Genomic DNA, 14,135 nt, shown 5'->3' on the forward strand with positions numbered 1-14,135 from the left:
TTACAATAAAACCAGCATTCTTTGATAAAATATGTATACTATATAACGACAAAATAACGATAAGAAAAGGTATAAGCTACTTTCCATACAGCAACTAAAGGAAGGGAGTAGGACGTTGATAATAATGATCAGTTATAGAAAAAGAAGAGACAGCAACGGCATTAGCAGTGACGAAAAACTGTAACAACTGTCAAAGTTTGCGGCACCAGAAAATACAATATTAGGTGGCATTGAACTTAGAGAGGACACCTCCAAACGTAGAGGTGTTGGGAAGTGAGGAGAACTGCTCGAAGCCACCGATACCGATAAAACTGAGGGGACTGGTGGAACAACTGAAACTGTGTGGTTTGATGTCGTAAGAGATTTGTGTTCTGAAAATTTCGATACACTTGTAGCGAATGTCGATGGAGAGATAGTCACAACGCGACTCGACGACGTATGAGGTTTCGGATTAGTGCTTGTTTCTGTTGAAAACCTACTTGAGATATTGGAAGAGGACCGCGATAGCTTACTTTGAATAGATACGGAAACAGTACTAGATCTCTCAATTGTTGACGTGCTTGGCTTAGCACTCAAACTAGGAGAAGATGGTCTAGGTTTAGAAGTTTGCTGACTAGAACATGTAGACACGTTGAATGAAATCAAACTGTTCGTTGTGGTCGTAGTAATCATAGTATGCACCGACACGGGAGGGTTTGGCGTCTCAACATGAATGATGATCTCGGGCGTTGTGGACCCACTGTTCGTCGTCTCAGTCGTCTCCGTGGAGTAAGTCGTTGTGTATGAACCAGTCCATGGCACCGTCGTCGTGGTAGTCAAGGTATTCAAAGACACAGGTGGGTTTGGCGTCTCCACATGGATAATGATCTCGGGCGTTGTGGACCCACTGTTCGTCGTCTCAGTCGTCTCCGTGGAGTAAGTCGTTGTGTATGAACCAGTCCATGGCACCGTCGTCGTGGTAGTCAAGGTATTCAAAGACACAGGTGGGTTTGGCGTCTCCACATGGATAATGATCTCGGGCGTTGTGGACCCACTGTTCGTCGTCTCAGTAGTCTCCGTGGAGTAAGTCGTTGTGTATGAACCAGTCCATGGCACCGTCGTCGTGGTAGTCACTGTAGGCGGCTTTCTTGAAGGAACAGATGCGTGACCTTCATCAGCAGCCTGAGTCGCGTAAATCAGGTTAACTGTATCGATATCAGTGGTATATGTCGTCCCTGCATTGGTGTCCATACAAGTGTAAGCAGCTGTAATGCTATGATAAATAGTGTGAGGCCCTTCTGGAAGCGCTTGCAAAGCGTCTATGAAGACCATCTCTCCTGCTTGTAATTGACCGACTTGTACTCTAACCTTTGCACTATTACAAACATAATCTGGGTTTGTAGTTGAGATGTCCTTTGGCAGTAAAAAATCGTTGAAGTTACTCGAGACACCAACTTGAACAGAAGGACAATCCAATGTATATCCTTCTTTTTTCATATCATAGAAAATGGTTTCTTCCCCACCAACTAAGTAACCATTTGGACAGGACATGCCGAGATGGTAGCTTTCAGCGGAACCATAAGTAGTAGTGCGACCCATGGTATATGAATTCCCGTTGAAGTGGACAGGGTCAAAAGTTATGGGCGCAGAGAGCTCATCACTGAAAGAAACCTGCATTGAACCTGATTTAAAAAAGTTAGCGCCATCAAGGTAGTTCTGAGTAATGGAACCACCATCATTAAAGTTTAGCGGGAACGATATTGTACCAGAAATGGCTTCATACATTGTCAGATCCTTGATGGCAAAACAGGTCAAAATGGAATCGGAAAATTTATAGGCAGCCTGTTGGGAGGCATAACAGTTGAAAACTGTTGTACCATCCTTCATAGACACGTCCATATTTGGGGCATCATTTTCAAATTTAATGCGGTAAACATAAGGAAGAGAAATTGAGAATGAATCTCCCTGTTGGATCTTCGACGCATCACTGATGTCAAAATCAAACGTAGTAATCCATCCTAAAGATGGAATTGCTATATCTGTAGATTTGAATTGAAGATTGGAAAACGCAATATTGGATATGTCGGCTGCAAAAACACTCGAAACCAAGGTAATCTCCAGGATGAGGTGTAATAACGAAAGCATTGCCTAATAATACGTCGATGGTTATCTTGAACTGGAACAGATATAATCAAGAACCCATCGCAAAAAAGTAAACTTCAATACATTAAAAAGTAATGTGCATTTATAACTTAGAAGTGTGATATCGTAGAATAGTTCTTTCACCATGTAGCACAGATAATGTAACCTCAATTATGTGTCCATCGCTCATGAAATGCCTGTTTCACTATTACGTTACAATTTGAAGCACAATTTGAATCGAGCAACTGCTTTACAAATACAAAAGTGTTCCCTCCAGCACCTAATCTGGAAAAATGTAAAGATTTGGGTGAAACTAACCCAGAAGGCATCTCAACCTTCAGTTCCCTCTTGAACCTCACAAGGCGTCAAGCACAAAAATTGCACTATAAAATCTCGGGCAAAATTTTTTTTTATATGAGTTTCCATTTTGAGCGTGCAATGACTGCAGTTTCTAACATCCCGCCCATACAAATATGCAATGACATATAAACAAATAGTCCATAATGGGGCAAGGCTACAAAACTGAAGCCATTCCGAGGCCCTGTTTGACGCATTAAGAATATAATTGACCGATGTGTTTATTTAGATGCACCGGAAATGCTGTTTTCAGATGCGTGGGACCTTTGTTTGGGATACTGCAGGATAACGCATTCGCCTCAGAACTTGAATGTCTAAGTTTGACAGGCCGAATAGTGAGTAAAACGTTTGTGATGGGTGCTCAAAACAGGATGCCTAATCAATAGGGAGGATACACTAGAAGAGAGAAACAACTTTTTTTCTTACGTCTTTCGATTTCAGCCAAATGTCGTAGTGTCTGGGAATATCCATCTTCAAACACCCTTTATCTCGTGAAGAATCTTCGAGTGAGTAAAATGTTGAAATGAGATCATAGTTGTTATTAGTCGAAACAGCTGCTTTTCTTTCAAGAAAGAGACAGTTTTTTTTCTTAACGCAGGCCATAGAGTATGTAGCTTGCGCACACTGGGCGAATGATTTGGCCAAACGACGTAGCTAATCATTATATCTTACCGGTTCTTGGATTATGTGTAAAAAATGAGATCAAACGAAGTTTTGGGTTTGCGATGCCTCTATGGCACTTTTTTGGGGAAATTAAAGGGACTTTTTAATCCAAAATTAGCATCCTTTTTGCAAATGGTGATCCTGTGAAAGTAGTATTAACTAATGTCATTTGCACTCCTGTTGGAACTAGTCCCGTAGCAGAGAAAATACCTTCTAAATAAACCACATGTCAATTGTACACATTACTCTAACCCTTGAAGGTTTGGTATTTCGTCGTCAGAGCCCTCAAATCTCAAAAAATAAAAGTTTTTTACAACTTCAAAATATTAGGAGATACCAATATTGGGATGGTGTCACTTGACAGAGACTATAGGAACCCTGTGTAGCTGCTACCACGAGATCTACCTGAGCGTGCATTAGGGTGACATTAAAGGGTTAACAATGTCCGATCAGAGAATTTTTGCTCGTTACAAGGCTAGCGAGATTCGGACGGACTTGCAAACAATTGACGTCAAAAAGATCAAGTCCAGCGTGACCAAAAGAAAACATGCTTTAAGAAAGATTATTGCCAATCTAACTTTGGGGAACTATGTAGAGATGGTCGTACTTTTCCCCGATATTTTGAAGTTTTGGCAAATCGAAGATGATCTGGAAGTAAAAAGAATATGTCATGAATATGTTAGGACGATTGGGGCGTTGAAGCCAAGATTTGTAATAGATGCTATGCCGTCAATCAGAAATGATCTGCGAAGCAACAACGAGCAACTCCAAATTATGGCTCTTGAAACTTTGGTTGGGATCCCCTTTTTTAAGTTTACGGATGAAGCCTTTAATTTTATTATGACCATGATTAATAAACGGTCTTCCTCTCCTGCTCTAATGAAATCGGCTGTCTATTCACTTTTACAACTGGACGAATGGGATCACGAAAGAGTTATGACCTTACTCGGTGTTTTGCACGGAATATTTGAAGACCATGTTGGGTTACCGACTGTTCAGGTAGCAGCTCTAAAAACGCTTTACACTTTACATGACAAGACAAAGAACTTGAAGCCTCTCCATATCTCGGTAGACACTGCGCTGGATCTGTTGGGGCTAATTCCTCAGCTAAACGAATGGGATGTTTCAAACCTCTTAGAATGTCTGGTGACAGTAGTAGTTCCTCAAACACACGATGATTCATATGATATGATCGATATCGTATTGCCGCAGTTGCAACATGTAAATACCTCGGTGGCTCTCAAATCTCTGGAATTTATCGTCTATTTACTGAACTATGTGGATGAGATAAGCGAAACTGTTGTTGATAGACTCTCCAACTCTATTTTGACTTTGTTAGAAAAACCGCCCGAACTACAGTTCCTAATCCTGAGGAATATAATACTTTTACTTCTAACTAGGGAAAAACCAGTGGTTAAATTAGAGGTTTCATATTTTTTTGTCGAATACAACGATCCCATTTACATCAAGGACACCAAACTAGAGTGTTTATATCTTCTAGCTAATAGTAACACTCTCCCGCAGATTTTGGACGAATTGGAACAGTATTCCACAGATATAGATATTCAAATGTCACGAAAGGCAGTTCGCGCGATTGGTAATCTAGCGGTGAAATTGGGTGCTGAGGCTGCCGAGACTTGTGTTGATGTTTTGATGAATTTGTTGGAATTTGGGGTTGACTACGTGGTACAAGAGATCATATCCGTTTTTAGAAATATTCTGAGAAGGTATCCCGATAGATTCCAGTCTGATGTCAGAGCCATTGTCGAATATATTGATTGTGCACAGGTGGCAGAGTCAAAGAATGCAATGATATGGATTATCTGCAACTACTCGCATCTTTTGCCAAATTACATTGAACTATTCGAAGTTTTTTGTTCAAATATAAAAAGTGAGACCTTGGATGTACAGTTTTCAATATTAAATTCGGCAATCAAATTTTTTGTGAGAGACCCAAGTCCACGGTTGGAAAATATGTGCCTCCGGCTTTTTAACTTTCTGACAGAGGACGTTAATAACCCTGATTTACGGAGCAGAGCATTTTTGTATTGGAGGTTGCTCTCTATTTCAAAGGAACGTGTGGATATATTGACGCCGGAAGTACTGAAGGAGATTGTGGACGGGGAACTCCCTGTAATTGAATTGAATACCAAACTGGATCAGAACGTCTTGGAAGAACTGGAATTGAACATTGGTACTGTAACATCAGTGTATCTAAAACCAACTGGGCAAATATTTCATACGGCAAAAACCAAACATTTAAAAGATAGTCCAGTATTGAATAGTGAGAAAGGCCATCTCAAAATAATAAAGCAGGATGAAAACGAGGGACCCAAATACGAGACCACACTGGAGAATAAAGGAGTCATCAGGCAGAAACTGCAAAGGAACTCTACCATGAACGATTACGATAGACCTGCAGAAAAGGTCAATGAATTGAAGGGGAAGAGGAAATCGAGTACCAACAATGCATCTAAGTTGGCCAGGAAACCGTCTCTTCTGATGAGAAAATTCTCTTTGAAGAAAAAGTTTTAGTAAAGCATATTATTTATTTATAAAAAAGCGCAGTATCGAGTAGGAGAAGATCACTTTAGATATATTGCAGTACAATCTGGAAAACTTACTTCTCATTTAGAGCTTTCACTGGGGTAACGCTCAAGTACAAGATCTCCAGGAGCCATTACGTCCCTATTGAAATATACATATACTGAATACGAAGTAAATATGAGAAATACAGATATATTGGTTGAATAAACTCATATATATGGCTATATGAAAAGGATAATTGCTGGTGTAATTGACATTGCTTTTCCGATCGTTGCAATTCTTTAGAGGTATAACACTTAAACTGTAAATCAGCTAGAAGCGCAATTTTCTCTTTAAGCATGGTTTTTGCTTGCTCATAAAGCATACGAGACACAAACAATAAGCCCTTTTCCACAAGGCAACCCTTAGCGACAAACAACAGTTGCTATGCAATACGCACTACGCAATGTGCAACATGCACTAATCAATACTCACGCAATATACATATTACGAACGGACAGAGCCAAGCTAATGCGGTCTGATCTAGCTTCACCAATTATTATATAAATGCCACAGCTTCCAGTCATTAGAAACCTTGTCTCTTTTCCTTTATATATCCTCCTTCTATATATTCCTTATGTAGAGAGGGGAACAATTGATCACCGTTGAACTCTTATATACCTTAAAGTTTACTCTAAACTTTAATCAAGATCAGCGCTATCTTACCAAATTTGTATTTTGTGGTTCGTTTCTAAAGAGCTATTTTCAACTGGTATGGATGAACAATAGGTCCTTATGTCGTAGTCTTCAATACTAGGGTGTCAACGACAGAATATTCCGATATGAACTAACGTATATTCGCAAGTAATACTAATAACAAAGGTAATATCTCTGTTTAAATATAACTTAATATTTTCACAATATATTATAATAATTAACGTCTGTCCTTCTTTTTTTGGGCCTCTTTTTTCATCATTTTGAACGGTATGATTATGTGCATAAACCTCTGATTTATGTCTTGTTCATATAATATAAATTGTAAATCTAGCTTCTATGGCCAAGTTGGTAAGGCGCCACACTAGTAATGTGGAGATCATCAGTTCGACTCTGGTTGGAAGCATTTTCTTTTTGTCGTGTGCGGTCTCCTGAAGGAGAAGAGAAGTTCATGTTCCAAGGCCAGAGCGTGTTGCATTCCCCCACTACCTCTCGGAGGTAGAAGGATTGTGGCTTTGTTTTTGTTGTGAGTTTTTCTTGATGTATATTATTAGAGAAAAATATATGCTAGTCTACAGAATCTAACTTACGTTTGATCAATTAATTTATTGGAGTGTTTGAATAATATCCGTTTGGAGATGCACGTTCTTTATGCCTTCACTTAAAAAATGTATCTAAAACTTCTGTTTTCAATGTCTGTAGAGTCCAAGAATTGATACTTCTTTACATCTTGCCCCTCTTGTTCTTTGTCTCTCCTTTCATTCTCCTTCTTACACAAATACCCAACGTACAATTGTGCTGGGACACAAACTGCTTGGGTCACCAACAGGGCGATCTTGGCAGGCATGTACCGAGGAGCAGCGTTAGCCCTGAACATCTGTGGTGCGATGATACAGGAGACGTTGTACACGATCATTGTGACTGCGTTTCTAAAACTTCTCTTCGTGTACCCGGATGTGTTGCACGAGTTCCAAATGTAGATGTTTGTAATGACACATGACCCACTGTACAGTAGGTACAATGCCAACAGGTTACCTACTTTGTGAGAAAGGGGCAAGCAAATCATGACGATGGCACCGATGATTGCTGGGATGTACATGGATGTCGTGACCATGGTCAACTGCCCCCATCTGGAGATCATCTGCGTGGTGATGAGGATAATCAAGGCGGTGATGGCACCGATGGGTAATTGAAGTAAAGCGGATTTTTTATCGTCGAACCCAAAAGTCTTGGTGATCGTGACTGAGAAAGTACCAATGGCACCTGTACTGATCTGTGACGCTGCTGTGACGAACAACATGGGCCATGTTAATTTATCCTTGAAGAACAATTCCTTGACTTGTTCGATCTTAAACTTCTTGGTCTCTAGACCAGTTTGATTTGCTCTAATGTGTTCCACGACTTCCAATTTTTCCTCCTTAGTCAAGAACCAAGCGTTAATGACGTTATCTGGGAGATAAAAGAAGGTAAGCAGACCAAAACACAGAGTGACCAGCCCTACGACTAGAAACATGATTTGCCACGAGGTGAAATCTTTCCCGTGGTAATGTTGGAACCCAAAGGAGATCAACCCACCTACGATGTAACCTGTCCCCGCCTGGATGGCCCAGAACCCGATCCTTGCACTCTGTTCCGCCTTTGTGTAGTACATCCCACTGATGGCGATGCAGCCAACCGCTGAGGATGCCTCGAACATCCCGAGTAGAGTCCTCACGATCATGAGAGCAGCGTATGTCTTACAAGCTGAATGGCACGCCAGGACGATCCCCCACAGTGAGATGAACACACCCATAACTTTTGAGACAGGGTATCTTTGGATCAAGTACGTGACGACAGGTTCCATGAATATGTAGGCAGCTGAGAAGATAGTACTCAAGTTCGAGAATTCGTTCCCCTTCAAATTTTTCTTGATCCCCATGGAGGCAGCGTAATTGAGCAATGCTTTGTCCAAGAACATGAACAAGTAGGTCAAACACAGGAAGGGTAAGATGACAGTGTCCACTTTGCGCATAGTCTTTGGTTTCAACTTGTGAGCCCCGTAGAAGATAGCCTTGGAGTGGTCTGCAGATTCATCCTCTGAGAGATCATCCAAGTCGACTTTGTTCTGTTTCAAGAACCTCAGAGCGACGTCCTCATCTTGTGCACCGGCAAGGACACGAGACACGTCTGTAGAGTCCAACGCTGATTTCTCCTCGTCATCGATAGCAGAACACGAGGATGCGGATCTCGTGGGGGCCAGCTGCGAGTGAGCGACAGCGTCCACTTTTTCGTTAAACCGGGAGTCACCTTTAGACGCAATAGTCATGGGAAGAGTCTGTGGTATGTGGGTATACTTTTGCGGTATGAACCGGGATGGAACAGAAAAGGAGGAACTGTGTGAATGTACAAGAACACGAATGTCGATGCCCTTAAGTAATGTTCCGAGAGTCCCATGCAAATTGCAAGCTCATCGCATCGTGAAAATTTTTCCTCCCATTGACACACCGTGAGGCAGCGACAATCACATACTGCACACCCCTCCCGGCTACAGTGCTCATCGCATCGTCTTAGCCAAGCCGTGTACCGCAACCAACCGCAGCAGCATCTCCGGCTGCTCGCTTCAGCAGTCTCGGCCGAGAGGATATGTGCTTATTCAGTGCTCGAAATAATTCATTTTTGGGATTCTTCGCGGGATTCGTTTAGGCAGAGGGAGTCAGCCGGTGGGGCCCTTGTTGCTTCTGGGAACGCCGCGCTGTGCTGTGCTGTGCTTATTCTGTATCACTGGCGTTGTTCTCTGGCAGGGAACTGCGGGGAAGCGGTCTCTTCTCTGGGCAACACAACAAGAGCATAACACACTCTACGTATATCCTGGGTGTGTTCGGAGTTTTGGGCGTCTGTGCATTCTGTCTCCCCGGTTGAGTCTCTGATACATGGTCTGATGGTTTTCACACCGTCTCTTTGTAGTGCTTGTCTTGTACGGCTTGTCGCGGCCCTCTTGCTTTTTCATTTTTCACTTTTCCTCTTCTTTCCCAGTTTTCCACAGTCTCTATCTACTACGTATCTTCATTGGCACCTCTCCGAACTGCCGTATTTCCAGTATGATTTCCCCGACAGCATGAACGACGGTACAGTTGAGACCCCCAGTGAAGAACCCACCACCGCATACGATAACAGGGCCAGCTTCGCTCCGTACCTCTTGCAGTACCTGATCCAGGCTAGAGGTGTGTGTCATGAAAATAGCCTACTGGCTGCCCTGATGCACTTGAGTTTGGACTTGGACCCACACAGTGTATCCACAAGGTCTCTCGATGAGTGGTCCCGGTTTCTTGACAAAGTGGTAAATCTGATCAATATTAAACTCAGTGCCCTGGAGTACAAAGTGGCCAAAGTTAACCATGGGGCAGGGAAGAGAGTCGTCGGCTCAAAAGTGGTTGTTCAGACACCGGGGGGCGAGGAACTGCCCCCCAGCAGTAAATTCTACGTGTATGTGAACTTGGCGTCCTCGAAGGAGACAGAACTGGCTACAAGGTTCACGGCAAGGGAAATCGAGTTTGTCAAATGGGCAATTGGCCAATTTTGTCTAAGCAGTTTGGAGATACGCACGATTGACGCATCCAGCGCTCACGCAACGCCACTTGTCAAAGAAGTGAACAGGATTTTGATCGGTGGGGGGGGCACATGGGGGAAATACACTTCATTCACAGTCGGGTCCTCGAAACTGTTTGGGTTCAGTTCATTGACCCCGCTGGAGTTGGAGAAACTGATTGTTAGACTGTGTGATTCCAAATGGTTTTACAGAACGGAAAGAGGGGAAGTAGGTATGGACCTTAAATGTGTCGTTGAATTGGAGGAGTACTTGCTCTCAGAGTACGAACTCCCGGAATGCCAACAGTGCCAAAAGATTGTCACTCACGGTGTGATGTGCGGGAACGACGCATGCCAATCGCATGGAGACAGTGGGTCCAGCAGGGAATCGTGGCATATAGACTGTTTCCAGCATTACATCGCACATGTCAGCGAGCGTTGTGCAGCATGTGACAGGTCGTTACAGACGGATAACATCTACATAATATAGACAACCCAGAATGCATTATGCGACTCACTCCCGTTTTTATAATGGTATATATACAAGATAATTATGTAGAGCCAGGGTCATCATCAAAATCACTTCCTCACTATGCCCTTCTTTTCCAAAAAATCCTTCGCCTCGTTGATTTTCGTAGCTAGGTACGGCGACCCACCTTTATCCGGATGGTTGGCCAACATTATCTTCCTGTGCACCTCCTTCAGTTTCTTCTTCGTCAAGTTATTCTCCGTTAGATTCAAAATCTGCAGTGCCTCCTTGGCGTTCATCTTGGGATCAAACCCGCCCTTCAAAAATGCAGACGTCGCCTTACCACCGTTCATTTTCACAGTCGTGAACCGGTATAGCCCAGCGGCCGCGTACAGTGCGAAAAATGCACCAACCCCGCTCAAAACGGGGTGATCACCCATGTATTTCAAACTGCGATCAAAATACAGATCCATCCCAACTTTCTGCAAAGTGGGTGATCTCGCAGCGGCACCAGTGTGGTCCAACAGAACCCTCTCAGTCCCATCGCCTCTCGCAGATGCGCTACTGTCCTCGCCCGGGATCGGCATCTGAGGTACCTCCAAACCCCCGGAAACACCGCTCATATTATTGCCACTCATGTATCAGCTGATAGCGGTCCTCCACAAAGAGATCAACAGGCCGCCAGTCGTCGAGTATCGGCACATCTTGAAATCCCGGTATCGCATCCATTGGGCAAACCAGAACACTTAAGATCTCAGTTCCAAATTTTGTGAAAAATGCACCACGTGATTTTGAACCAGAAAAAAAAACTAGGAAATAAAAAAAAAAATTTTACAGTGGAAATTTTTCACTTTCGAAATCATCTCATCGCATCTCAAAAGGCTTGAACTTAGCGTTCACAGTGAAACTTCAGTGATAGTTCTTCTGCCTCGTCCCCAAGCGACAATATGAGAATCTATCAATGCCACTTCTGTTCTTCCCCCGTGTATCCTGGGCACGGGATCATGTTTGTTCGTAACGATGCGAAGGAGTTTAGATTCTGTCGTTCCAAGTGTCACAAGGCGTTCAAGCAGCGCAGAAACCCACGTAAGTTGAAGTGGACCAAGGCGTTCAGAAAGGCTGCCGGGAAAGAATTGGCTGTGGACTCCACGTTGACTTTTGCCCAGAGGAGAAACGTCCCAGTAAGGTACAATAGAGAACTTGTCGCTACTACGCTAAAGGCCATGAGCCGGATTGAACAAATCAGGTTGAAGCGTGAGAGGGCATTCTACAAGAACAGAATGAGAGGCAACAAGGAGAGGGACTTTTTGAGAGACAAGAAGCTCGTGGAATCTAACCCAGAGTTGTTGAGAATCAGGGAAGTTGAAATTGCCAACAGGTTGGCTAAGGAACAAGAGAGAGCGGAACAAGAGGAGTTATCCGAAGAAGAAGAGGAAGAGGAAGAAGAAGAAATGGAGGTCGACAGTGAAGAAGAGGAGGAGAAACTGCAGAAACAAAAGATCTTGTTGAAGAACAGAAAAAGAAACACAAAGAAACTAGCCTTCTGATGTGAATTAAAAAGAAGAAAAGTAAAGTTTTATACATACTTTAACATTTTGTAAATTAGTCCCAATAACTCCATTTATCTCAAGACTCTTTGAGAGAACGTTGAATCTTGACACCTAGGGTTGCACCATGTACTCCATGCGGTCAGTGGAAAAATTGTATTCCCTCAGGGGAGCACTGGAATTCTCTCATGGCTTTTATGTCGCCCATAGTTAAGTGTGCAATGTCTAAAACCTCCCATCGTAATGACCCATGTTTGTTACTCTCTTGGCTGCCCCACGTAGCTATGGTCAAATCAATAGCGTCACCAGGTTGCAAACTGAACTTCGTACTGTTGACGAACTTAACTAGATATAACTGCTCATCCATGTAAAGTTTTATACGTGTCTGTTCCAACGTGAAGTCTGGTACATTTTGCACAACGAGTCGACTGACATGGTGATCTGTATGTTGCCCAGCTAACACCTCCACATCAAGAAACTGGCAAATGAGATGACATCGAAGCGAACCACCTTCTCTGTTCGGTAGTTGTTCTTTCGCCGTTTGCAATCGTGATATATCTAGCACCAACTGGCTCATTCTCACATGGACGTTAAGATGCGAGGATTCAACTGTCCAGTGGGGGTACCTTTCTAACGATAGCGACGCTACCACCTAACCTGTCATCACCTCTTAACCGTTAAAGATGATGATACTTGAAAAATACAAAAATTGCGTATTAGAAACTCGTAACATTTCTCTACAGTGTTTGTGGCGGGCGCTACCATCCCTCTGCTATATGCTGCGAAGTTCAACATGGTGTTAGCTCAAACTTGAACGTTGTAACTAGTATCTGTCTTGTAGTATTTTCCGATGCTCCTGATTCCCAACTACTCAATGTCCACTGTTCTTTATCCAAATGATAGAGGGTTGCGTCCTTGCAAAACCTCGTCTGCTCTGTGTGTGCGCCTCTTATTATTATCGTCTCTGCAGGCCCCCCTACATTGTGGACTTTTATCAATGTGATAACAAGATATAATTTATTGTGTAGGGGGAAATTCATCAGTCGATGTACCCTCTTCCACGATAGGTCCCAATAATAAGATTATACAATGTAAAATTGTTTAAAGAAGAAGAAAGAAATAATGACGTGGTTATACGTTAACTGCGGTCTCTCTACAAAATTCACCTTTACTCTTTTATAAGTTTTCATATTCGTCTGGGTAGAAAATGAGTCTTTCCACGCCACTTTCCGTCAGGATGACCAATCTAATGACACCACCGGAGGAGCCATCCCACTTAATTGCCTGCGATAGCGAATGTTTTACGAACTCGACCGTTTCTTCCTTGTTCATGTTCTCTCTGTAGTTTTTATCACAGTACCCGTATATGAATGCAGAACCGGACCCTGCAATAGCGTATTTCTGCTTGTGGACAGATCCACCCAGCGGGATACTGTACACTTCACCTTTCTTTTTTTTGTCGTCGTACCCTGCAACAATTATACCGGCGCTTAGCGCGTCCTTATTTTCGTACGTCAGCGTCTTGAAGACAGCCGCGGCGGTCTCGATCGATGGAGTACCGTACTGTGAGGTGTACAGTTCCAGATGGTACTGGACAATATCTGCCACCGCTTGCGTGTCAGCTGCAGACCCAGATCTACAGCACCAGATTTTATCGTCGATCCGCGTCAACTTATCAGTGACACGATTTGCAATGTACGCCCCCGTCGTTGTACGGGAGTCAGCCCCTAATATAACACCACCGTCAAAGGTCACTGCCATACTGTAATGAAAAGAAGAATGAGTACGAATAGTTCATTGGCAAGTTTCCCCATATATGTGAAACCAACAAACAAACATCACATTCAATTCCTGTTAGTAAAATGAAGAAAGCAAAAAAAACACAAGCATAACTATTCCACAAGCATTCCAGTTACCACCGTTCATCTCCTAACCACAGCAATCCATGGTTGGGAGGTTTGAGATATGGAAAGGAATGGCAAAGGGAGAAAGTAACAAATAATAAAAAAAAGTAAAGCTTATTCGCTTAGCACATACATGGAAGTACCCAGACTCACCTCACCCTTCTTCAGATGGTTGATGTCAACTTGAATCCCGTTCATTGTCCCTGTAGCAGATCACTCGCTCAGCGTGTCTACCACTGTTCCCTACTCCTACTTCTTACACGCAGCTTC

The 14,135-nt window shown here is 43.0% G+C and overlaps 8 protein-coding genes and 1 non-coding gene across 9 annotated transcripts; 4 read left to right on the forward strand and 5 right to left on the reverse strand.

The window, feature by feature from the left end:
- Positions 1-132: 132 nt before the first annotated feature.
- Positions 133-2,124, reverse strand: SAG1 (Sag1p; the record flags this gene model as incomplete). Its single annotated transcript, XM_022609509.1, has 1 exon — positions 133-2,124. One exon carries the CDS (start codon positions 2,122-2,124, stop codon positions 133-135), a length of 1,992 nt encoding a protein of 663 aa, XP_022465898.1.
- Positions 2,125-3,582: 1,458 nt separating this feature from the next.
- Positions 3,583-5,676, forward strand: APL1 (Apl1p; the record flags this gene model as incomplete). Its single annotated transcript, XM_022609510.1, has 1 exon — positions 3,583-5,676. One exon carries the CDS (start codon positions 3,583-3,585, stop codon positions 5,674-5,676), a length of 2,094 nt encoding a protein of 697 aa, XP_022465899.1.
- Positions 5,677-6,714: 1,038 nt separating this feature from the next.
- Positions 6,715-6,787, forward strand: KNAG0Htrna5T. The gene has a single exon. It is a non-coding gene; the product is annotated as a tRNA-Thr (tRNA).
- A 255-nt stretch (positions 6,788-7,042) lies between these two features.
- Positions 7,043-8,686, reverse strand: THI73 (Thi73p; the record flags this gene model as incomplete). Its single annotated transcript, XM_022609511.1, has 1 exon — positions 7,043-8,686. One exon carries the CDS (start codon positions 8,684-8,686, stop codon positions 7,043-7,045), a length of 1,644 nt encoding a protein of 547 aa, XP_022465900.1.
- A 612-nt stretch (positions 8,687-9,298) lies between these two features.
- Positions 9,299-10,435, forward strand: NSE1 (Smc5-Smc6 complex subunit NSE1; the record flags this gene model as incomplete). The annotated part of the gene is made up of 1 exon (XM_022609512.1): positions 9,299-10,435. The coding sequence occupies one exon, from the start codon at positions 9,299-9,301 to the stop codon at positions 10,433-10,435; it is 1,137 nt and encodes a 378-aa protein (XP_022465901.1).
- An 89-nt stretch (positions 10,436-10,524) lies between these two features.
- On the reverse strand, positions 10,525-11,052 carry PAM18 (Pam18p; the record flags this gene model as incomplete). The annotated part of the gene is made up of 1 exon (XM_022609513.1): positions 10,525-11,052. The coding sequence occupies one exon, from the start codon at positions 11,050-11,052 to the stop codon at positions 10,525-10,527; it is 528 nt and encodes a 175-aa protein (XP_022465902.1).
- Positions 11,053-11,361: 309 nt separating this feature from the next.
- RLP24 (ATPase-activating ribosome biosynthesis protein) lies at positions 11,362-11,961 on the forward strand (the record flags this gene model as incomplete). The annotated part of the gene is made up of 1 exon (XM_022609514.1): positions 11,362-11,961. The coding sequence occupies one exon, from the start codon at positions 11,362-11,364 to the stop codon at positions 11,959-11,961; it is 600 nt and encodes a 199-aa protein (XP_022465903.1).
- A 142-nt stretch (positions 11,962-12,103) lies between these two features.
- Positions 12,104-12,538, reverse strand: KNAG0H02440 (uncharacterized protein; the record flags this gene model as incomplete). Its single annotated transcript, XM_022609515.1, has 1 exon — positions 12,104-12,538. One exon carries the CDS (start codon positions 12,536-12,538, stop codon positions 12,104-12,106), a length of 435 nt encoding a protein of 144 aa, XP_022465904.1.
- Positions 12,539-13,137: 599 nt separating this feature from the next.
- PRE3 (proteasome core particle subunit beta 1) lies at positions 13,138-14,063 on the reverse strand (the record flags this gene model as incomplete). The annotated part of the gene is made up of 2 exons (XM_022609516.1): positions 13,138-13,723; positions 13,999-14,063. 2 exons carry the CDS (start codon positions 14,061-14,063, stop codon positions 13,138-13,140), a joined length of 651 nt encoding a protein of 216 aa, XP_022465905.1.
- Positions 14,064-14,135: the final 72 nt, after the last annotated feature.

This window comes from Huiozyma naganishii, chromosome 8 (genome assembly GCF_000348985.1).
Source record: "Huiozyma naganishii CBS 8797 chromosome 8, complete genome".
Taxonomy (NCBI): domain Eukaryota; kingdom Fungi; phylum Ascomycota; class Saccharomycetes; order Saccharomycetales; family Saccharomycetaceae; genus Huiozyma; species Huiozyma naganishii.